At 45.3% G+C, this 24,404-nt stretch overlaps 1 protein-coding gene across 1 annotated transcript; it reads left to right on the top strand.

The window, feature by feature from the left end:
• The first annotated feature begins 1,009 nt into the window (after positions 1-1,009).
• PDCD2L (programmed cell death 2 like) lies at positions 1,010-24,404 on the top strand. The gene is made up of 7 exons (XM_031659676.1): positions 1,010-1,368; positions 1,479-1,645; positions 1,760-1,820; positions 6,294-6,667; positions 10,972-11,082; positions 19,608-19,756; positions 24,231-24,404. Exons 1-7 carry the CDS (start codon positions 1,261-1,263, stop codon positions 24,374-24,376), a joined length of 1,116 nt encoding a protein of 371 aa, XP_031515536.1. The 5' UTR covers positions 1,010-1,260; the 3' UTR covers positions 24,377-24,404.

The raw sequence follows: 24,404 nt of genomic DNA, 5'->3' as shown, positions 1-24,404 counted from the left end.
AATTCCTGACTACCATTGAACTGATCTTTTTTCCCCTGAAGTTTTGCTTTGACCAGAACGGCACCTTTTGTGTCTGGCTTCTTCCCATGATGCTTTTGAAATTCACCCACGTTGTGCTGCAGGAATTTAAAAAACTGTATTGTGTGGCTGGGCGTGGTGGCTCACACCTGTAATACTAATACTTTGGGAGGCCAAGGTGGGCAGATCACCTGAGGTTGGGAGTTCGAAGACAGCCTGATCAATATGGAGAAACCCTGTCTCTATTAAAAATACAAAGTTAGCCGGGCGTGGTGGCACATGCCTGTAATCTCAGCTACTTGGGAGGCTAAGGCAGAAGAAGGGCTTGAACCTGGGAGGCAGAGGTTGCGGTGAATTGGGATCATGCCACTGCACTCCAGCCTGGGCAACAAGAGAGAAACTCCGTCTCAAAAAAAAAAAAGCTGGGCGCCAGGCGTGGTGGTGGGCACCTGTAATCCTAATCCAGCTACTTGGGGGGCTGAGGCAGGAGAATCGCTTGAACCTGGGAGGCAGAGGTTGCAGTGAGATGGCGCCACTGCACTCCAGCCTGGGCGACCCAGCGAGACTCTGTCTCAAAAACAAAACAAAAATAAAAACTCCGAAAAATCTCAAACATATAAAACCCAAATAGAATAAATCTCCATGTGCCTGGCACCAAATTTCAACAATTATCAATTCATGGCCAATCTTACTGTATCTACATCCCACTTTAATTATGTACTAGCAAATCCCAGATATTTCATCTATAAGCATTTTGGTGTGTTTCTCTAAAAATTAAAAACTTCATTGTTCTTCTTGTTACTGATACCATTATCCCACCTAAAATTTTTATTTCCCGGGAAGGCTTTTTGGAGCCTGGGCCCAGTGGCTCACACCTGTAAATCACACCACTTTGGGAGGCAGAGGCGGGAGGATCACTTGAACCCAGGAGCCAGGAGTTCAAGACCAGTGTGGGCAATATAGCAAGTGCTCGTCTCAAGAAAAAAAGGAAAAAAAAAAGTTAGCTTTTTGGCAAAACTACTTCCTAGTAGATGGTGTGTACTTCCTATTACAGCGTATTAAGGGGCACATAATGCCAGCAGCGCCTCTGTGGCTCTGGGACCTGAGTGCACGCGCCTTAAACCGCATCGGATCCTAGTAAGGGGGCGGGACTATCATGTCAGCGTATGCGTTGCGCGTGCGCGGACACGCGCGCCCGCTCGGCTGCCGTAGTTCGCGTTGTCACCTGGTCACCAGGCAGCCATGGCGGCCGTTCTGAAGCCGGTGCTGCTGGGACTTCGAGATGCGCCGGTGCACGGCAGCCCCACAGGGCCGGACGCCTGGACTGCTAGCAAGCTGGGCGGCATTCCGGTGAGGGCGGATGCCGGAGCTGGGGTCGATGGCTGGTGGCGAAGGGTGCGGAGGGAGTGGGCAAGGTCCCGGGGGGAGTTGGAGTCTGAGCGCCTCCTCTGTCCCCTCAGGACGCTCTGCCCACCGTGGCTGCGCCCAGGCCCGTGTGTCAGCGCTGCGGACAGCCGCTCGCCCTGATCGTGCAGGTGTACTGCCCGCTGGAAGGCTCTCCGTTTCACCGTCTGCTGCACGTGTTCGCGTGCGCCTGCCCCGGCTGCAGCACCGGCGGTGCGCGCAGGTAGGCGGGGAAGTCCCAGAGCTGCTCCTGGGGTGTCCTTTCCAGCGGGCTGGGGCGGGCCGTCGGGCTGGAATAGGGGTGTAGCCCTCACGGCCCTTTGTCTTCACCTCGAAGCTGGAAGGTGTTCCGCTCCCAGTGCCTGCAGGTTCCAGAGAGAGAGGCGCAGGACGCTCAGGTAAAGGTTGTGGTTGGCATGTTATTTTTTTTCTGTCATTTGAGGATGTTATCCAGAGTATAGTTTGGGACAGACTTTAAAGCCGTGTTCTTTGAAGTACATTGGAGTGTTTTTTGCTTTTCTGCAGAACCATAGAATGCTATTTTCTTGAGGTTTTGTGAGGGTTTTTTTTTCTTCTATTTTACTTTATTTTTATTTTCTAACTCCTTTGTTAAAAGGAGATGGCGGCCCCGCATGGTGACTTACGCCTGTGATCCCACCATTTTTTGAGAGGCTGAGGTGGGAGGATTGCTTGAGCTCAGAAGTTGGAGACCAGGCCGGGCGCAGTGGCTCACGCCTGTAATCCCAGCACTTTGGGAGGCCGAGGCGGGCGGACCATCAGAGGTCAGAAGTTCGAGACCAGCCTGGCCAACATGACGAAACCCCGTCTCTCTTAAAAACAAAAACAAAAAATTAGCCGGGCATCGTGGCAGGCACCTGTAATCCCAGCTACAAGGGAGGTTGAGGCAGGAGAATCGCTTGAACCCGGAGGTGGAGATTGCAGTGAGCTGAGATCATGCCACTGCAATCCAGCCTGAATGACAGACTCCGTATAAAAAAAAAAGATGTTGGGAGAGCAGTCTGGGCAATATAGCAAAACGTCCTTTCTATAAAAAGTAAAAAAAATTAACCGGGCATGATGGCCGCGCAACTGTAGTGCCAGCTGCTCAGGCGCCTGAGGTGGGAGGATTGCTTGAGTCCAGGAGGTTGAGGCTGCAGTGACCTACACTTGTGCCACTGCACTTCAGCCTGGGTGGCAAAGCCAGACCCTCTCCCCTCCCAAAAAAAAGAGAGCGAGATGGAGACTTCCTCCTGGATGTCTTCAACATTTTTTTTTAACTGTAAATTGATAGTTTATAATAATGTATAAATTTATGAGGTATAAAGTGATGGTTATGATTCATGAATATCATGTGGAATAATTAAATGAAGCCAGTTAATGCATTCATCACCTCAGATACTTAACGTCTTGTGAGAACATTTGAAATTTCCTCTAGCAATTTGGAAATACAAAATACTTTATTTTTATTTTTTTTGAGATGGAGTCTGTTTCATGCCTGCGGCTGAGGGTAGGTGCTATCTCTGCTCACTGCAAGCTCCCATCTCCTGGGTTTCCAAGCAATTCTTGCCCCCCAGCTCTCAGCAGTTGGGACATCGGCTACCACCACGCCAGCTAATTGGTTTTTTTTTTTTTTTTTTTTGAATTTTAGTAGAGACAGGGTTTCACCATGTAAGTCAGGATGTCTCCATCTCCTGACCTCGTCATCTACCCGCCTCGGCCTCCCAAAGTGCTGGGATTACAGGCTTGAACTCCCATGCCCAGCCACAATACTGTATTATTAACTACATTCAAGCTGTGCAGTAGAACTTTAAAAAACCCACATTCCTCCTGAATAACTGAGGTTTTGTATTCTTTGACCATCATCTCCTTATTCTTTCCACTCTAGGTTTCTTTCTTTTTTTTTTTTTTTTGAGACCAAGTTTCACTCTTGTTGCCCAGGCTGGAGTGCAATGGCACAATCTCGGCTCACTGCAACCTCCACCTCTTGGATTCAAGGGATTCTCCTGCCTCAGCCTCCCAAGTAGCTGGGATTACAGGCACTTACCACCACACCTAGCTAATTTTTGTATTTTTAGTAGAGACGGGGTTTCACCATGTTGGCCAGGCTGGTCTCGAACTCCTGACCTCAGGTGACCCACCTTCGTCGGCCTCCCAAAGTGCTGAGATTACAGGCATGAGCCACCATGTCCCGCTCACTCCAGATTTTTTTTGTTTTTTTTTTTTTTTTTGAGATGGAGTTTTGCTCTTTTGCCAGGCCGGAGTGCAATGGCACGATCTCGGCTCACTGCAGCCTCAGCCTCCCGGGTTCAAGCGATTCTCCTGCCTCAGCCTCCTGAGTATCTGGGACTACAGGCACACACTACCACGCCCAGCTAATTTTTGTATTTTTAGTAGAGATGGGGTTTCACCATGTAGCCAGGATGGTCGATCTCTTTACCTGGTGATCCGCCTGCCTCGGCCTCCTAAGGGCTGGGATTACAGGAGTGAGCCACCGCACCCGGCCACTCCACATTTCTTTAACCACCATTTTACCCTACTTTGAGGTTAATTGTTTTAGATTCCACATGTAAGTGAATACATGCAGCATTTGTCTTTGTGTCTGGCTTATTTCACTTAGCAAAATGTTCTCCAGTTCTATCCATGTTGTCACAAACGACAGAACTTCCTTTTTTTTTTTTTAAGGGTGAAGAATATTCCATTGTATATATAGTAGTTTTTTCAAACTTACACTGAAGGTCTTGAGACACAGTTTACTGATTTTCCTGTTTGGGAATATATATGGGGATGTACATATATGTGGTTGTATGTGATAACATATATGTCTTTATAGTAAATATACTTTATGAGGTATATATATGTTTGAACACATTTCATAAGATGAAATCTGAATTTATTGAAAAGGCAGGCAAGTTGGTAGCTGCAGAACAAAATTTAGCCTCCTTTGACTGTAAATGTGTCTTTATATATACACAGTTCTTTTTTCTTTTCTTTTCTTTTTTTTTTTTTTTTGAGATGGGGTTTCATTCTGGTCACCCAGGCTGGAGTGCAGTAGCATGATCTTTGCCTCTTGGGCTCAAGCCATTCTCCCACCTCAGCCTCCTGAGTAGATGGGATTACAGGCACTTGCCACCATGCCCAGCTAACTTTTTTATTTTTTGTAGAGATGGGGTTTTGTCATGTTGCCCAGGCTGGTCTTGAACTCCTGGGCTCAAACAGTCCACCCACCTCAGCCTCCCAAAATGCTAGAATTACAGGCGTGAGACACTGGGCCCGGCCTGCACCCAGTTCTTGATGTTTGCTAGGCATGGTACTAGCAGTACTCGAATAAAAAGTTGAAGACAGTGCCTATATTTGTCAGGGTTCAAGTGCAGATAATTAGAAAAGTAGTTTTTTTTGTTTGTTTGTTTTTGTTTTTGAGACCCAGTCTCACTCTGTCTCCCAGGCTGTAGTGCAGTGGCGTGATCTCAGCTCACTGAAAACTCCGCCTCCTGGATTCAAGCTATTCTCCTGCCTCAGCCTCCTGAGTAGCTGGGATTGCAGGCACGTGCAACCACGCCTGGCTTTTAAGCTGAGACAGACTTAGCACAGGAGTCAGGTTTTTAGTAAGTGGATAGGCTGAAGGAGGAGGCTCCAGGAATGCCCTCCAGAGTCACACCTGAGAACTGTCCCTGAAGGAGCTGCTATGCCACCTCTCCTGCTGTCAGGAAGCTTAAGTGTGATCTGGTGAACTAGACGCTGTCTTCACCACAGAACTGTTGGCTCTAAAACCTTGTTCTGTGTATGTCTACACTCTGACTGCCTTTTGCTACGTGGTCTGTCTTTCTACTTCACTCTGTCTCAAGTTCATGTCTCTCTCTAGTAGACCTGATTAGCAGACACCTAATCATATCTGAAACCCTAGGTGCTAAGGAGTCTGAAACCCTAGGTGCTAAGGAGTCTGGGAAATGTAGTTCTTTCTTTTCAGTTCCTGCAATACATGAAGCACAACAGAAAGATATTGGAACAGATGGTTGAATAAACCATGTACTATATCTGTCACACTCGCCCCATGTAGGGGTGGCCTGCCCCTCCACACCTGTGGGCATTTCTCGTTAGGTGGAACGAGAGACTTGAAAAAAGAAATGAGACACAGAGACATAGTATAGAGAAAGAAAAAGAGGGCCCAGGGGACCAGCGCTCAGCATACAGAGGACCCACGGCAGCACTGGTCTCTGAGTTCCCTTAGTATTTATTGATAATTATCTTTACCATTTTTTTCTTTTTTTTTTTTTTTGAGACAGAGTCTCGCTCTGTCACCCAGGCTGGGGTGCAGTGGCCGCGATCTCTAGCTCACTGCAAGTTCCTCCGCCTCCCGGGTTTAGGCCATTCTCCTGCCTCAGCCTCCCGAGTAGCTGGGACTACAGGCGCCCGCCACCTCGCCCGGCTAGTTTTTTTTTGTATTTTTTAGTAGAGATGGGGTTTCACCGTGTTAGCCAGGATGGTCTCGATCTCCTGACCTCGTGATCCGCCCGTCTCGGCCTCCCAAAGTGCTGGGATTACAGGCTTGAGCCACCGCGCCCGGCCATCTTTACCATTCTTAAAGATAAGGGAGTGGCAGGACAAATAGATCATTGTAGGGAGAAAATCAGCAGTAAGACATATGAACAAAGATCCCCGTGACATGAATAAGTTTAAAGAAAAATGCTATGCCTTGATATGCATATGCAAACATCTCCACAAACCTTTTAGCAGCATTGCGCCAGCAAGTCCCACCTTTTGCCGAAAGGCGGTTTTCTCCTATCTCAGTAAACAGAGCATGGGTGGCTGGAACCGAAGTAATAGAATAAACCTCCCAAATGTGCTTGGACCTCATTCACTGAATATTTTTCCAGACACAGGAAAACAGCCTTGCAGCTGAGGACTGGTGTGAAGGTGCTGATGACTGGGGAAGTGACACTGAGGAGGCGCCTTCACCACAGCTTACCTTGGATTTTGGGAATGATGCCAGCAGTGCCAAAGACGTAGACTGGACTGCTCGGCTCCAAGACCTCCGCCTGCAGGATGCTGTCCTGGGTGCTGCCCATCCTGTGCCTCCTGGGGAGCAGACCGCCTTGTCTCCTGGGCTGCCGCTATTCCTGCCCTACTACATCTATGTTGCAGACGAGGATGAATACATAGACTTTGTCAACCTGGATCATGCCCACAGCCTTCTGAGGGAGTATCAGCAGAGAGAAGGCATTGCCATGGATCAGTTGCTTTCCCAAAGGTGAGGATGTGTGCTCCTGAGGTTGACAGGTGACTGGATTGGGAAGCAGCCACAGGAGTTACCCTTCAGTTTCACCACAGGACTTGGGGAAACTTTCAGGCAGAACTTGTATGTAGGACCTTTTCACTTTACTTCCTTATTAGCCAACTTGAGTTATCTTGAAAACCCTGCTCTATTTATAACTCCCGTTAAGACAGTGAACAAAGATGAACAAACAGAAGTTAGAGATGGCAAGTATTTATAGAAGATGCGTTCACTGACTCTAACTTTCTTTTATATTTCTAATATGTCTTTATAGCAGAGACAGGCAAGTTAGAAAACTGCCATTTGATCTGGGATAATAAGATTGGGGTGAAAAAATGGAAAAAGGAAAAGAAAAATGCCATTTGTTTATTGACTCTTGGCTGTGGCTCCAGAACTGGCCCAGGACCTCGGAGATGCTTTCAGATCCTCAATTCTGTAAAGTGAGAGTGATAGTGATATCTCTGTTCTCTGTTTCATCACATGATTTTGAGAGTCAAACGAGAGAGTAGATCTTGAAAGCCTTTATAAACCAAAGCTCTCTAAAGAAGTAAGAATGATCATTTTTGCTTATTGATTGATTGAGAGACAGGGTCTCACTCTGTCACCCACGCTGGAGTTAATTGCTTTGATCACAGCTCACGCAGCCTTGAACTCCTGGGCTCAGGCAATGTACCTTAGCTTCCTAAGTAGCTGGGAGTACGAGTGCACGCCACCATGTCTGACCAATTAAAATTTTTTTTTTTGGAGTTTCACTGTTGTTGCCCAGGCTAGAGTACAATGGCACGAGCTCGGCTCACTGCAACCTCTGCCTCTTGGGTTTAAGTGATTCTCCTACCTCAGCCTCCCGAGTAGCTGGGATTACAGCCATGTGCCACCATGCCCAGCTAATTTTTGTATTTTTAGTAGAGATGGGGTTTCACTATTTTGGTCAGACTGGTCTCAAACTCCTGACCTCAGGTGATCCACCCACCTTAGCCTCCCAAAGTGCTGGGATTACAGGTGTGAGCCATTGCGCCTGGACTAAAAATTTTTTTTAGCCACTGCACCCAGCATTTGTTACTATTAGAATAAAAAAATTACAATAGAATGTTTGGAGAAATGGCCTGGTTCTTTACCAGGACTGTTTCATTTGTAGGCTTTTTCAGAATAATGATGAAGGGGAGTGCATGAAGACATGTTGGTGTTTGAAAATAACGCTTAATAGAACTGATGGTTATAAGGACTTTTAATTTTATATTTATTTATTTATTTATTTATTTTTTGTGAGATGGACTCTCACTCTGTTGCCAGGCTGGAGTGCAGTGGTGCGATCCTGGCTCACTCCAACCTCCACCTCCCGGGTTCCAGCAATTTTCCTCCCTCAGCCTCCCAAGTATTTGAGACTACAGGTGCGTGCCACCACACCCAGCTAATTTTTGTATTATTAGTAGAGACAGGGTTTCATCATGTTGGCCAGGATGGTCTCAATCTCTTGATGATGTGATCTGCCTGCCTCGGCCTCCCAAAGTGCTGAGATTACAGGTGTGAGCCACTGCGCCTGGCAAGATTTTTTATTTTTTAATTTCTTAAGTTTTTATGTATTTGCTTATTTTTGGTGGGTTTCTTCTAGAGTATTTGTCTTTTTTTTTTTTTTAGAGATGGAAACTTGCTTTGTTTCCCAGGCTGAACTGCAGTGGTGTGGTGTGGTCATGGCTTTTTTTTTTTTTTTTTTTTTGAGACAATCTTACTCTGTTGCCCAGGCTGGAGTGCAGTAGCACGTTCTCGGCTCACTGCAACCTCTGCCTTGCAGGCTTAAGCAATTCTCATGCCTCAGCCTCTCAAGTAGCTGGAACCACAGGCGTGTGCCACTGCACCCAGCTAATTTTTGTATTTTCTTTGTAGTAGAGATGGGCTTTTGCCATATTTCCCAGGCTCTTCTTGAAGTTCTGGCCGCAAGTGATCCACCCACCTCGACCTCCCAACGTGCCGGGGATTACAGGTGTTAGCCACCGCGCCCAGCCTGCTCATGGCTTACTGTAGCCTCAAACTCCTGGCCTCAAGGGATCCTCTAGCCTCAGCTTCCCCCGTAGCTGGGACCACAGGTGTGTGCCACCAAACTCAGCTAATTTAAAAAAAATTTTTTTTTTTTTTTTTTGAGATGGAGTCTCGCTCTATCGCCCAGGCTGGAGTGCAGTGGTGCGATCTCAGCTCATTGCAAGCTCTGCCTCCTGGGTTGACGCCATTCTCCTGCCTCAGCCTCCTGAGTAGCTCGGACTACAGGCACTCGCCACCGTGCCTGGCTAATTTTTTGTAGTTTTGGTAGAGACGGAGTTTCACCGTGTTAGCCAGGATGGTCTTGCTCTCCTGACCTCGTGATCCACCCGCCTCGGCCTCCCAAAATGCTGAGATTACAGGCGTGAGCCACCGCGCCCAGCCAATTTTTATTTTTTATTTTTTGAGACAGAGTCTCACTTTGTCGCCCAGGCTGGAGTACAGTGGCGTGATAACGGCTCACTGCAACCTCCAGCTCCCAGGTTCAAGTGATCCTCCTGCCTCAGCCTCCCAAATAGCTGGGATTACAGGTACCCACCACCATACTCGGCTAATTTTTATATTTTTAGTAGAGATGGGGCTTTACCATGTTGGCCAGGCTGGTCTCAAACTCCTAACCTCAAGTGACCCATTCTCCTTGGCCTCCCAAAGTGCTGGGATCGCAGGCCTGAGCCACTGCACCCAGCCGAAAAAAAAAAAAAATATATATATATATATATATATATGGCCAGGATGGTCTCGATCTTTTGACCTTGTGATCCACCCTCCTTGGCCTTCCAAAGTGTTGAGATTACAGGTGTGAGCCACTGTGCCCTGCGATTTTTTAAATTGTAAGTAATTACCCAAGAGTTGAAAATAGCTTGGGAGAAGGGTGGGGCAGGGGACTATAGAGCTACATGTACACAATTTAAATATCAAAAATATTTACTTGACAGTTTTTGGCTGAGTGCGGTGGCTCACGCCTATAATCCCAGCACTTTGGGAGGCCGAGACGGATCACTTGAGGTCAGGAGTTGGAGACCAGCCTGGCCAACATGGCGAAACCTTGTCTTTACTAAAAATACAAAAATTAGCCGGACGTGTGTTGGCGCACACTTGTAATCCCAGCTACTCGGGAGTCTGAGGCAGGAGAATCGCTTGAACCCAAGAGGTGGAGTGAGCAGTGAGCCAAGGTGCAGTGAGACAAGATTGCACCATTGCACTCAGCCTGGGTGACACAGGGAGACTCCCTCTCAAAAAAAAAAAAAAAAAAAATTACTTGACAGTTTTACAGTTTTTTACTTTGACAGTTTTTTTTTTTCTTTTTCTTTTTGAGACAGGGCCTCACACTGTTACCCAGGCTGTAGTGCAATGGTGTGCTCACGGCTCACCACAGCCTCACCTCTGGAATAGCTGGGACCACAGGTGCACACCACCATGCCCAGCTAATTTTTGTATTTTTTTGTAGAGACGAGGTTCTGGCAGGTTGCCCAGGATGGTTTTGAACTCCTGAGCTCAAGTGATCCCCCTGCCTTGGGCTCCCAAAGTGCTGGGATTACAAGCGTGAGCCCACTGCGCTGACCTGATAAATTAAAAAAAATTTTTTTTTGAGACAGAGGTTCACTCTTGTTGCCCAGGCGGGAGTGCAATGGTGCGATCTTGACTCACTGCAACCTCCACCTCCCGAGTTCAAGTGATTCTCCTGCCTCAGCCTCCCAAGTAGCTGGGATCACAGGCGCCCGCAACCACACCCGGCTAATTTTTTGTATTTTTATCAGAGATGAGGTTTCAAGATGTTGGCCAGGCTGGTTTCGAACTCCTGACCTCAGGTGATCCGCTCACCTCGGCCTCCCAAAGTGCTGGGATTACAGGCATGACTTTTTTTTTTTTTTTTTTTGATACGGAATCTCACTCTGTCACCAGGCTGGAGTGCAGTGTTGTGATCTCGGATCACTGCAACCTCCACTTTCCGGGTTCAAGCGATTTCCTCTGCCTCAGCCTCCTGAGTAGCTGGGACTACAGGCGTGTGCCACCACATCCAGCCAACTTTTTGTGTTTTTTAGTAGAGATGGGGTTCCACCATGTTGGCCAGGATCTCCTGACCTTGTGATCTGCCTGCCTTGGCCTCCCAAAGTGCTGGGATTACAGGCGTTAGCCACCGCACCTGGCCTGATAAATTTTTTTAAAAGAAAATTATCTTGTTTCCTCTTGCAAATGCTGTAATTTTCTGGATATAGACATTCACAAGTGTTTTCTGCTTCTGTTTTTAGCCTTTCTAATGATGGTGATGAAAAATACGAGAAAACCGTAATTAAAAGTGGAGATCAGACGTTTTACAAATTCATGAAGCGAATTGCTGCTTGTCAGGAGCAGATTTTGAGGTAAAAAAAGGCACAGTTCATTTTATTGTTTTCCTTGATTATAAAGGTAATACATGTTAGTTTGGAAAACACAGGAAAATATGAGAAAAGCAAAACCTACAGTATTCCCCAAATCAAGAGAGAACCTAATACCTGCTTTATAGGACCATATACCTACGTTATAGGATGTGTAGGAGGATTCAGTTGTGTAGAAGGATTCAGTAAGGTAAAGCGCACTCATTTGTCTAACAAATACTTACGGAGTCTATTCTGCATGCCAGGTGCTGCTATTGGTAGGTGCTGCAGATATAGCAGGAAATGGCATAGCAGGAAATGGCACAGATGAAGTCCATGTTCTCATAGCCTTTATTATTATTATTAATTTAATTTTTTTTTTTTCTTTGAGAGGGAGTCATGCTCTGTCACCCATGCTGGAGTGTAGTGGCGTGATCTTGGCTCACTGCAACCTCCACCTCTCGGGTTTAAGCAATTCTCCTGCCTCAGCCTCCTGAGTAGCTGGGATTACAGGTGCCCGCCACCATGCCCGGCTAATATTTTTTTTTTTTGTATTTTAGTAGAGATGGGGTTTCACCACGTTGGCCAGACTGGTCTCGAACTGCTGGCCTCATGTATTCTGCCCGCCTCGGCCTCCCAAAGTTCTGAGATACAAGTGTGAGCCACCACGCCTGGCTTTAATTTTTTTGTTGTTGTTTTTTGACAGGGTCTTGCTCTGTTACTCAGGCTTGAGTGCAGTGGTGTGATCAATTATAGCTCAGTGCACCCTCCTGGGCTCAAGTGACCTTCCCACCTCAGCCTCCCAAGTAGCTGGGACTACAGGCACATGCTACCACGCCCAGCTAATTTTTGTATATTTTTTTAGAAATGGTATTTCACCATGTTGGCCAGGCTGGTTCCAAACTTCTGAGCTCAAGCCATCCATCTGCTTTGGCCTCTCAGAGTTTGTTCTAGGATTACAGGCATGAGCCCCTGTGCCTGGACTATTATTATTAATTTTTTTTTTTTTTTTTTTTAGAGAGAGGGTCTCAGTCTGTTGCCCACCCTGGAGTGCAGTGGCATGATCATTGCTTACTGTAACCATTACCTCTTGGGCTCAAGCGATTCTCCTAAGTATCTAGAACTACAGGTGTGTGCCACCATGTGTGGCTAATTTTTAAAAAAATGTATTTTGTAGAGATGGGATCTGATCATGTTGCTCAGTGTGCTCTCAAACTCCTGGCCTCAAGTGATCCTCCTGCCACAGCCTTCCAAAGTGCTGGGATTACTGGCGTCAGCCACAACCCCTGGCTCATATATTTATTTTTATTTTTTAATTTATTTTTTATTTTTCTGGGACGGAGTCTCGCTCTGCCACCTAGGCTGGAGTACAGTGGCGTGATCCTGGCTCACTGCAACCTCTGCCTCCTGGGTTTAAAAGCGTCTCCTGCATCAGCCTCCTGAGTATAGGATTACAACCACCACACCCGACTACTTTTTGTATTTTTAGTAGAGATGGAGTTTCACCATGTTGGTCAGACTGGTATTGAACTCCTGACTTCAAATGATCTGCCCGCCTCAGCCTTCCAAAGGGCTGGGATTACAGGTTTGAGCCACTGCGTCCTGCCCCTGGTCCATATATTTTATTTTCTAGAGTGGGAGATTAAAAACAAACCTGTATGGGCCGGGTGTGGTGGCTTACGCCTGTAATCCCAGCACCTTGGGAGGCCGAGGAGGGTGGATCATGCGGTCAGGAGATCGAGACCATTCTGGCTAACATGCTGAAACCCTGGCTAACATGCTGAAACCCCGTCTCTACTAAAAATACAAAAAAAAATTCAGGCGGGTGAGGTGGTGGACACCTGTAGTCCCAGCTACTCAGGAGGCTGAGGCAGGAGAATGGCGTGAACCCAGGAGGCGGAGCTTGCAGTGAGCCGAGATTGCGCCACTGAACTCCAGCCTGGGCAACAGAGCGAGACTCCGTCTCAAAAAAAAAAAAAACCTGTGTGATTTCCATAAGTGATAAATGAGGAAAAAATAGAGCTATTTTAGGTAGGCTATCAGGAAGGCCTCAGAGGAAATGACATACTCAGCAGGTATAGTTTATAAAAATAGCAGGTATAGTTTATAAAAATAGTAAAAACAGGTCCAGACAAAGTGGGCAGAATTAGCTCAAATGGCCTTTTTCTCCGATACGTACCACAGTGAACCTAAAAGCTAAAAATTAGCCCAAATAAAACAGTAAATATTAAAAAAAGAAGTTCCGTTTTATCAGCATTGAAAAAAGGAAAAGGGCTTAGTACTATAAAACTCAAAGTGATAGCCCAGGATATAATATCAGTAAATGTCTAATAGAGTTCTTGAGTGTTTCACATACATTTATTCACTTATGTAACTAATTTAGTCTTTGCAGAGAAAGGTACAGAAATTTCTGGCATGGTTAAGTGCAAGTTCTAATCCCACAGGCCTTCTCTCTCACCTGCGTAAAATATACTGATGAGTCCACAAAGAATTTTCTTTTTTTGGAAACGGAGTTTGTCTCTGTCCCCCAGGCTGGAGTGCAGTGGTATGATCTCAGCTCACTGCAACCTCCATCTTCTGGGTTCAAGCAGTTCTGCTGTCTCAGCCTCTTGAATAGCTGGGACTACAGGCATGTGCCACCATGCCTGGCTAATTTTTGTATTTTTAGTAGACATGAGAGTTCACCGTGTTGGCCAGCATGGTCTCGAACTCCTGACCTCTGGTGATCCACCCACCTCAGCCTCCCAAAGTGCTGGGATGACAGGCATGAGCCACCGCACCTGACCTAAGAATTTTCAGTTAATAATGTCTGGAAGGAAGCACACAGGAGGAGAGTTTGCATGTCCTAATGTGGAGGATGGTGGACCTCCTCCACCATGTTGGCTGAAGAACTGGGTGTGGTGGGGAAGTGGTGTAGGAATTGGGGATTGCCTCTCAGAAGCAACATTCCTTTGTTCCATGATGAGTCAGAGCAATGATTGGAAAGTTAAGGGCAATTTCGCCTCCACTGGAGTGGGATCTTTCTCAACATACAGTATTTTACACTGTCTCAGAGGAAAAAACAAAGCCCAGGTGTTCTAATAAAGATTGCATCTAGTCCCAGAAGAACTATCTCCTCGTCCCAGTTCCCTCTTTTACTACCTACAGAAATGCAGAGGAAATGGGCAGCACTCCTCGAGAGGGGAAAACAGGCCTCATATGAGATGGACAGGAAATCAATGAGAACCTCTGCGGACATTTCAGAGCAAATAGATGGTCTAAACTGAGTTGCACCTTTTAGGCGTGAGCTAGATGAAAAATAGCATGCCACCCAGGTAATCATACTGTGGCAAGAATAGTTAAGGAAATGAAGAGCACATACAAAAAGCTCAAGAACCAAGTCTGCTAGAAAATATCCAGCTGGGCTCGGTGGCTCACACTGGTAATCCCAACACTTTGGGAGGCCAAGGCGGGTGGATCATGAGGTCAGTAGATCGAGACCATTCTAGCCAACCTGGTGAAACCCTGTCTCTACTAAAAATACAAAAATTAGCTGGGCATGGTGGTGGGCGCCTATAGTCCCAGTTACTCAGGAGGCTAAGGCAGGAGAATCACTTGAACCTGGGAGGCGGAGGTTGCAGTGAGCTGAGATCGTGCCACTGCTCTCCAGCCTGGGTGACAGTGAGACTCTGTCTCAAAAAATAAAATAAAATAAAATATAATCCAAGGAGCACATCAGTCCCAGCAGATGCTTCAAAATGTGTAAGAACTTCATAAGACAATAGATTCCATAAAACAAGAGCTCAAAGGTGAGAAAATAAAGTAACTATGTATGAATCGGAAATTGAATTGCTAAAGAAACCAAGCCCCATGACTTACGTATCTAATACATATAGAATATAAGGAACATAGGCCGGGCGTGGTGGCTAACCCCTGTAATCCCAGCACTTTGGGAGGCCAAGGCAGGCGGATCACAAGGTCAGGAATTCCAGACCAGCCTGGCCGATATGGTGAAATGCCATCTCATTCGGCACAGAAAACCAGCTGGGTTGGTGGCGGCCTGTAGTCCCAGCTACCGGGAGGCGGAGGCGAGGCAGGAGAATGGCGTGAACCCTCGGAGTATGAGCTTGCAGTGAGCTGAGATCCCGCCACTGCACTCCAGCCCGGGCCACAAGAGGTTCTGTCTTAAAAAAAAAAAATAGGCCGGGCTGCGGCTCAAGCCTGTAATCCCAGCACTTTGGGAGGCCGAGACGGCTGGATCACAAGGTCAGAGATCGAGACCATCCTGGCTAACACGGCTAAAAACCCCGCCTCTACTAAAACACAAAATTAGCTGGCTAGGTGGCGGCGCCTCGTGGTCCCAGCTACTCGGGAGGCTGAGACAGGAGAATGGCGTGAAACCCGGGAGGCAAGGCGGAGGCTTGCAGTGAGCTGGAGATCTGTCACTGCACTCCAGCCTGGGCTTATTGTGAGCGCAGACTCCGCCTCAAAAATGAAATGCGCTCAAGCCTGTAATCCCAGCATTAGAGGCCTAGACGGGCGGACTACTTATGTCAGAGATCGAGACTATCCTGGCCAACACGTGAAACCCCTCGCCTCTACTAAAACAGCCGTAAAAACCAGTCGCATGAAAAGTGCATGGCTCTGCAATCCCAGCCACCGAGGCCGAGGAGAACGGCGGAAACCCGAGGCGGGCTTGCAGGAGCTGAGATCCGCCACTGCACTCCAGCCTGGCAATGAGCCGAGACCTGTCTCGCACTAGGGAACATAATAGACTGGCTAAAGATCAAAAAATACTCAGAGCAAAGACTTGAGCAAGGGTTCATAATTGTATTTACTATGAGGAGAATTGGTCTCCAAAATAGAGAACCTAATGGATGGATCAGAAACAATATTCAAAGATAAAATTGGGAATTTTTCCTTAATGAAATAAGAACTAAATATGCAAATACTGAAATACGGGGAGTATAGGAATGGTTGGCATTGAGAAACCTAGCCTGGTGGTGGTTTTAAAAATATTGTCAATCTTTTAAATTGTAGCCATTCTAGTAGGTGGTGGTGGTATTTCCTTGTGGTTTGAATTTGCATTTTCCTGATAACAAATGATGTTGAGCATCTTCCCATGTGCTCATTGGAATCTATGTATCTTCTATAGTGAAGTGTGTCTGTTTACATTTATTTTTCAGCAGCTTTATTGAGGTACAATTGACATACAACAGACTGCCTATATTTTTACAGTGTGCACTTAGATAAGTTGACATCTGTATACACCCCTGAAATCACAACAGTCAAGACAGTAAACATATTCCTCCCTGCCAGAAGTTTCCTCATACTCCTTCGCAAGTTCTTGCCAACCCTGTCCCGTGCTGCTCCCCCAATCCCCAGGCAACCACTGATCATCTTTCTGTTGCACCTTAGTGCATTTCCTGTGAAAGTATATAAGGTCACACTGAATATACTTTTTTTTTGGTCTGGTTTTATTCACTTAGCATACTTCAAGATTCATTCTTATTGCATGTATCAATAGTTCATTCCTTTTGACCACTGTGTCATATTCCATTGTATGGATGTGCCACTATACATTTAGCAGTTGATGGATATTTGGGTTATTTCCAGTGTTTGGCTATTATAAATAAAGCTGCTATGAACATTTGTTTACATCTCTTTGTAAGACATGTTTTGATTTTGTGGGGGTAGATACCTAGGAATAGAATGGTTGTGTTATGTGGTATATGCATGTTTAACTTGTTAAGAAACAGGCCAAACCATTTTCCAAAGTGGTTATGCCATTTCTGTTCCCACTAGCTGTTTTTTAAGAATTCTACTCCCTGTATATCTTTGCTAATGCTTGGGATGTTCAGTTTTTAATTTTAGCCATTTAAGAAGGTGTGTAGTGGCATTTTATTGTGGCTTCAATTTGCATTTCCTCAAATGGCAAATGATGTTGAGCATCATTTCAAGTGCTTGTTTTCCATCTCTGTATATCATCTTGGATAAAGCGTCATTCAAATCTCTTGCCATATTGTTTGTGTTTGTGTTACTGAGTTGTAGGAATTCTTCATATGGTCAAGAGTACAAGTCCTTTTTCAATTTAATTTTTTTAGCATTCAAACAGATTCTGACAGATGGCTTTAAATTTTGATCAAGTTCAACTTAACAGTTATGATTTTTTTTTAACACGAAATATGCAGTCTCTTTAATCATTGGTATTGTTGGGTTATTTATTTATTTATTTATTTATTTATTTATTTATTTAGAGACAGAGTCTTGCTCTGTTGCCCAGGCTGGAGTACAGTGGCACAATCTTGGCTCACTGCAACCTCTGCCTCCCAGGTTCAGCAATTCTCCTGCCTCAGCCTCCTGAGTAGCTGGGATTACTGGTGCACACCACCATGCCTGGCTAATTTTTTTGTATTTTTAGTAGAGACAGGTTTTGCTGTGTTGGCCAGGCTGGTCTCAAACTTTTGACCTCAGGTGACCCGCCTGCCTCACAAAATGCTGGGATCACAGGCATGAGCCACTGCACCCTGCCATGTTGGGTTAATTTTATTCTGTTATTGTTTCTTCCTCCATTTCTTTTTTCTTTCCTTTTTGTTTTAAAGAGATGGGCGTCTCACTATGTTGCCTAGGCTGGTCTTGAACTCCTGGACTCAAGCAATTCCCTCACCTCAGCCTCCCAAAGTGCTAGGGTTATAGGCATCTGTCACCACACCTGGCTTTGCATTTGGTGGGATTTTTTGATTTTGTTTCTGTATTCCTTTTATTGAACCTGCTTGTCGGTGACTTGAGTATTTTTAGTTTGCTATTTTGTTCCCTTTTTTGTCTTTTTTTTTAACTCTTTATGTTGCTTTTTTTTTGTTTTTTTGTTTTGTTTATTTAGAGATTGGGTCTTGTTCTGTTGCGTAGGCTGCAGTGCAGTGGTGCAGTCATGGCTCACTGCAGCCTCAGACTCCTGAGCTCAAGTGATCTCCTGCCACACCCTCTAAAGTAGCTGGGACCACAGGCATGCACCACTATGTCTGGCTAATTTTTGTATAATTATTATTATTATTTGAGAAGGAGTCTCGCTGTGTCATCCAGGCTAGATTGCAGTGGAGCAATCTCAGCTCACTGCAACCTCTGCTTCCAGGTTTAAGTGATTCTGCAGCCTCAGCCTCAGCCTCCCCTGCAGCTGGGATTACAGGCACCTGCCACTGTGCCCGGCTAATTTTTGTAGTTTTAGTAGAGATGGGGTTTTACCATGTTGGCCAGGCTGATCTCGAACTCTTGTCCTCAGGTGATTCACCCGCCTCAGCCTCCCAAAGTGCTGGAATTACAGGTGTGAGCCACTGCACCTGGTCTACCTTTTCCACTAGGGTTTTTTGTTTTTTTTTTTTTTACGTATTTATTATTGGTATTTTAAAGTTTTTGTCTGATAAATTTATCATCTTGTCCATGGGTCTCCTTGCATTAACTTTCTTTATGGGTTAAATTTTCCTGCTTCTTTGCATGTTTAGTAACTTTTAAAATGATTACCAGAAATTATATATCGAAGAACAGTAGTATTGAAGTGAGCTGGATATGGTGGCTCACATTTGTAATCATAGCACTTTGGAAGGCTGAGGTGGGAGGATCACTTGGGGCCAGGAGTTTGAGACCAGCCTGGGCAGTATAGCAAGACCCTGTCTCTACAAAATTTTTTTTAAAAACTAGCTGGGTATGGTGATGTGCATCTGTTCCCGGCTACTCAGGAAGCTGAGGTCAGAGGATTGCTTGAGCCCAGGGGGTCAAGGCTGCAGTGAGCTGTGATTGTGCCACTGCACTCCAGCCTGGGCAACAGAAAAGGCTCTATCTAAAAAAAAAAAAAAAAACCCAAAAACAGAAGTGAATGTTTCCTCCCTCTAAGGCAGTGGTCCCTGACCTTTTTGGCACCAGGGACTGGTTTGTGAAAGGCAATTTTTTCACAGACTGAGGTGGGGGGCGTGGGGCATGGTTTTGGGTTGAAACTGTTCACCTCAGATCATAAGGCATTAGATTCTCATAAGGAGCATGCAACCTAGATCCCTCGCATGTGCAGTTCACAATAGGGTTTGCGCTGCTATGAGAATCTCATAGGGACAAGAGGTGGAGATCAGGTGGTAATGCTCGCTTGCCTGTTGCTCACCTCCTGCTGCATGGCCCTATTCCTAATAGACTACTGACCAGTACTGGTCCATGACCTGGGGGTCCATGGCCTGGGGGTTGGGGACTTCTGCTCTAAGGCATGCCCCTTCCTCTGTAAGGTCAGTAGTGTGGAGGGCTGATTCCATTTAATCTGCAGTGGAGCTGGGTCTGAACTTCGTCGCAGCTTTACCTAGATTCAATTGAACGTTGACTTTAGTGCCTTTGAGACTTTGAATCGAACACTGACAAGATTTCCAGATATCTTGCTATGCTTTACAGCCATGGTGCTAGGTTTTTGGGCCTTTAGAGGATTTCTGCAAGAAACAAAGAAAGGTTGCAAAGCACGGCCTTAGATGCTAGAATGTGACTTGTGTGGCTCTAATTCGGGGTTCTTTGTTTCCTTGTCCTAGGTATTCCTGGAGTGGAGAGCCACTCTTTCTGACCTGCCCTACATCAGAAGTCACCGAGCTTCCAGCCTGCAGCCAGTGTGGAGGCCGAAGGATATTTGAGTTTCAGCTTATGCCAGCACTGGTCAGCATGCTCAAGAGTGCTAATTTAGGTGAGAAGCCTAAATTAATTTGAGTTTGTGGATTTCTGGCATTATTTTTAAATAAATGAAAAACCTTTTGTTTACTTATGAAATATCATAAGCAAATTATAGAAAATTTGGGAATTAAAAAATTATTTTAAGAAATTTAGGCCAGGTGTGGCTCATGCCTGTAATCCCAGCACTTTGGGAGGCCCAGGTGGGCGGATCACGAGGTCAGGAGATCGGGGCCTTCTTGGCCAGTGTGGTGAAACCCTGTCTCTACTATAATATAAAAAATTAGCTGGGCATGGTGGCATGTTCCTGTAGTCCCAGCTGCTTGGGAGGTTGAGGTGGGGAATCACTTGAACCCAGGAGGTGGAGGTTGCAGTGAGCCAAGATCGCGCCAATGCACTCCAGCCTGGTGACAGAGCAAGACTCTGTCTCAAAAAACAGAAAAAGAAATTTGTAATCCAGCCAGTCTTTTTTTTTATATATATATATTTATTGATTTATTTATTTTTTGAGATGGAGTCTCTCTCCTGTTGCCTGGGCTGGAGGGCAGTGGTACGTTCTTGGCTCACTGCAGCCTCTACTTCCCGGGGTCTAGCAATTCCCCTCCCTCAGCCTCCCCAGTAGCTGGGATTACACCATGCCCGTCTAGTTTTTGTATTTTTAGTAGTGATGGGGTTTCACTGTGTTGGCCAGGCTGGAATTTGCATTTTTTGTAGAGACAAGGTTTCGCCATGTTGCCCAGGCTGGTCTCGAACTCCTAGACTCAAGCGATCCTCCTGCCTTGGCCTCCTAAAGTGATTACAAGCATGAACCATGCTTGGCCAGAAATTACAACTATTATCAATGTTAATAACCATTATTCCAATAATCATTTTTGACTTAAAGACAAACAGCAAGTTAGATGAATGTATGGATGGCTAGATGAAAATAATTTTCCTAAAATAGGGAAATTCACTAACATGGTAATTAAAAGTCTTAGAATAAATTTTTGTACAAATTAACAGAAGGAATGTTAAGTATAAGTGAAGCAGTTACTGGAATTTTTTTGAGACGGAGTCTCGCTCTGTTGCCCAGGCTGGAGTGCAGTGGCACGATCTCCACTCACTGCAAACTCCGCCCACTGGGTTCACGCCATTCTCCTGCCTTAGCCTCCCTAGGAGCTGGGACTACAGGTGCCCACCACCACGCCCAGCTAATTTTTTTTTTTTTAGTAGAGACAGGGTTTCACCGTGTTAGCTAGGATAGTCTCGATCTCCTGATCTCGTGATTTGCCCGTCTTGGCCTCCCAAAGTGCTGGGATTACAGGCGTGAGCCACGGCGCCTGGCCTGGACTTTTGGTAATAGGTTCTTTACCCAAGAGGCCCAAGTTTCTGAAAGGTGCTTCTGTTGTTAACAGAAAATTACATTCTTCCTATGTTTCAGTTTTAGATAGTATGCATCTGGCACCTTACCATAGTAGATAAGGAAATTCATACCCTATTCCTACCTTGAAATATTTCAGTATCTTTTTTTTTTTTTTTTGAGACGGAGTTTCGCCCAAGTTGGAGTGCAGTGGCGCAATCTCAGCTCACTGCAACCTCTGCCTCCCAGGTTCAAGTGATTCTCCTGCCTCAGCCTCATGAAGAGCTGGGATTAAAGGTGCCCACCACCATACCCAGCTAATTTTTTGTACTTTTAGTAGAAACAGGTTTCACTGTTGTTGACCAGGCTGGTCTCAAACTCCTCACCTGCCTCGGCATCCCAAAGTGCTTGGATTATAGGCATGAACCACCACGCCCGGACCCAGTATCTTTTTTTTCCTTTTTGAGACGGAGCCTCAATCTGTAGCCAGGCTGGAGTGCAGTGGCACTGTCTCGGCTCACTGCAACCTCTGCCTCCCAGGTTCAAGTGATTCTCCTGCCTCCGCCTCCCGAGTAGCTGGGATTATAGGCGCCCACCACCACACCCTGCTAATTTTGTATTTTTAATAGAGATGGGGTTTCGCCATCTTGGCTGGTCTCGAACTCCTGACCTTAAGTGATCTGTCCACCTTGACCTCCCAAAGTGCTGGGATTACAGGCATGAGCCACCCCGCCCAGCCAGTATCATAATTATCACAGCTGTTTGGATAGCCTTAATTCTATGTGTAAATGGATTCAGTGTTCATCACCACTCTTACAATGAGCTTTTTTATTCCTGTTTTATTTTGATTCTTTTTTCAGTAGCTGGATTTTCTCAAGTAATAGCTTTTAGGAGGGCTCAGAAGTACCTTGCTTCAGATTGTGCACGGTAATGTGGCTTCGTATTTGAGGGGCAACCCATGTATAAAATTTTTAAATCCCACTTTCTCTTTTCAGAACCTTGTAGACCCCTGTGTTGTCTTCTGACAGTGAAAGCCCTGCCAGCCATTGCCCTGGTGCCTCCTGTCATCTGGTGGTTCAGTCTCACTGGGAAATATATTTTTCTGGAAGGGCTTATGGGCATTCTGATCTCTGAGATTTTTCACTTATATAGAAATGTCTTTTGCATGGAATGTAGCTTTGTAGAGGTATGAGGGTGGTCTGATTTTTCCCCCCTTTGTAACTAACATTTTTGCCACAATACTGTTAGCAGTGGCAAATCTGTAGGGGTCTGTAGCGACCTCAGTTCTTGCCTCCTTAGAAGAAAGAATTTGACTGAGGCACATAAGACAGAGGAGAGACCAAAGCAAATTTTAGAGCAGGAGTGAAAACTTACTAAAAAGTTTTAGAGCAGGAACGAAAGGAAGTAAATACAGTTGGAAGAGGGGGCCAAACAGGCAACCTGAGAGATTGAAGTGTCCATTTTTGACCTTTGACTTGGGATTTTGTACTTCCTGGGTCTTGTGTTCCTTCTCTTGTTTCTTCCCTTGGGATGGGCATAGTGGCCCGCCAGCACTTGGGAGAGGACGCATGCGCAGTGTGTTTACTGGAGTTGTAGACATGCTCACTTGAGGCGATTTTCCCTTACCAGTCACATTCTCCTAGAAGAAGGTCATATACCAGTTAATAAACTCTGCCATTTTTTCATTTTTTTTTTTCTTTCGTTTTTTGAGACAGAGTCTTGCTCCATTGCCCAGTGGCACCATCTCTCCTCTCTGCAACCTCCACCTCCCAGGTTCAAGCAATTCTCCTGCCTCAGCCTCCCAATGTGCTGGGATTATAGGCCTGAGCCAATATGCTGTGCCCAGCCAATGCATACATTTTTAAACAACGTATTTCTCCTTTGCTGCTGCAAATCATTGCCTACGTCATCCTTTTGACTCCTGCTTTTCTGTTCTAATATCATCGGGAGTTCTTATTGCTTATGTTTTCTTGGTATGCTTTTTTTTATGGCTTTATTCATTGATAATTTTCTATAAACTCTTAGGGTTTTTTTTTTTCTTTCTTTTTTTTTTTTTTTTTTGCCTGTATTCTTATTTTTTTGGTAGTTTGTTTTATTATATTTTTTTTTCTTTCTCTTTTTTTTTTTTTTTTTTTTTTTGAGACCGAGTCTCGCTCCATCGCCCAGGCTGGAGTGCCGTGGCCGGATCTCAGCTCACTGCAAGCTCTGCCTCCCGGGTTCACGCCATTCTCCTGCCTCAGCCTCCCAAGTAGCTGGGACTATAGGCGCCCGCCACCTCACCTGGCTAGTTTTTTGTATTTTTTTAGTAGAGGCGGGGTTTCACCGTGTTAGCCAGGATGGTCTCGATCTCCTGACCTCGTGATCCGCCTGTCTCGGCCTCCCAAAGTGCTGGGATTACAGGCGTGAGTCACCGCGCCCGGCCATATATTTCTCTTTTATTTTTATTTTATTTTATTTATTAATTTTTTAAAGACAGGGTCTCCCTCTGTCACCCAGGCCAGAGTATGGTGGTACGATCATAGCTCATTGCAGCCTTTATCTCCTGGGCTCAAGTGATCTTCCTGCCTTAGTCTCCTAAGTAGCTGGGACTACAGGTGTGCACCATTACACCCAGTGAATTTTTTTTTTTTTTTTTTAGTAAAGTCTCACTCTGTCAACCAGGCTATGTGATATATATATATATATTTTTTTTTTTTTTTTTTTTTTTTTTTCTTATAACTTTTTTTTTTTTTTTTGTAGAGACAGGTGTCTCACTATGTTGCCTAGGCTGGGCTCCAGCTATCCTTCCCCGTCGGCCTCCCAAAATGCAGGGAACTCAGGTGTGAGCCACCACACCTAGCCAAAGGCTCTGTGATATATTTTAATATAGATTTTCAACATCAGATAGCTAGACAGTTGTGATGAACACTTGTTGAAATTTTTGTTTATTTTTAAAGTACATTTTCCTTCCACTTTAAATTAATTCTGCTTTTTGTTATCAATATTCACTTATTATAGGATAGACTGTGATTCTGTTATAGCTGAAAGCAGTAAGCACTGTTTTTTGCTTTACCTAATTATTTTTTCAGCTTGTAAGGTAAAATCACTCCTTTTAGTAACATCAGTCTCATAACTCTTTTTGCTGGAAGCCTGAATACATTGTATTTTTCAGGTCTTTCTGTGGAATTTGGAACAATTCTAGTTTACACATGTGAGAAGAGTTGCTGGCCCCCAAATCATCAGATCTCCATGGAAGAATTTTGTATTATACAAGAAGACCCAGACGAATTATTGTTTAAGAGCACTTCCTTTTATTAATATAAATTAAAACAATTTTTATGTTCAA

The sequence above is a fragment of the Papio anubis genome, chromosome 20, assembly GCF_008728515.1.
Source record: "Papio anubis isolate 15944 chromosome 20, Panubis1.0, whole genome shotgun sequence".
Classification (NCBI taxonomy): Eukaryota; Metazoa; Chordata; class Mammalia; order Primates; family Cercopithecidae; genus Papio; species Papio anubis.
The sequence above is the reverse complement of the archived record's forward strand: the minus strand, read 5'-3'. Positions and strand labels throughout refer to the sequence as shown.

Bases quoted from the DNA above. Each gene is read 5' to 3' on its own strand.
- PDCD2L (XM_031659676.1), top strand. From the start codon at position 1,261: ATGGCGGCCGTTCTGAAGCCGGTGCTGCTGGGACTTCGAGATGCGCCG. The intron at 1,369-1,478 runs GTGAGGGCGGAT...CTGTCCCCTCAG, and splicing joins GCAAGCTGGGCGGCATTCCG to GACGCTCTGCCCACCGTGGC. The intron at 6,668-10,971 runs GTGAGGATGTGT...TTCTGTTTTTAG, and splicing joins GATCAGTTGCTTTCCCAAAG to CCTTTCTAATGATGGTGATG.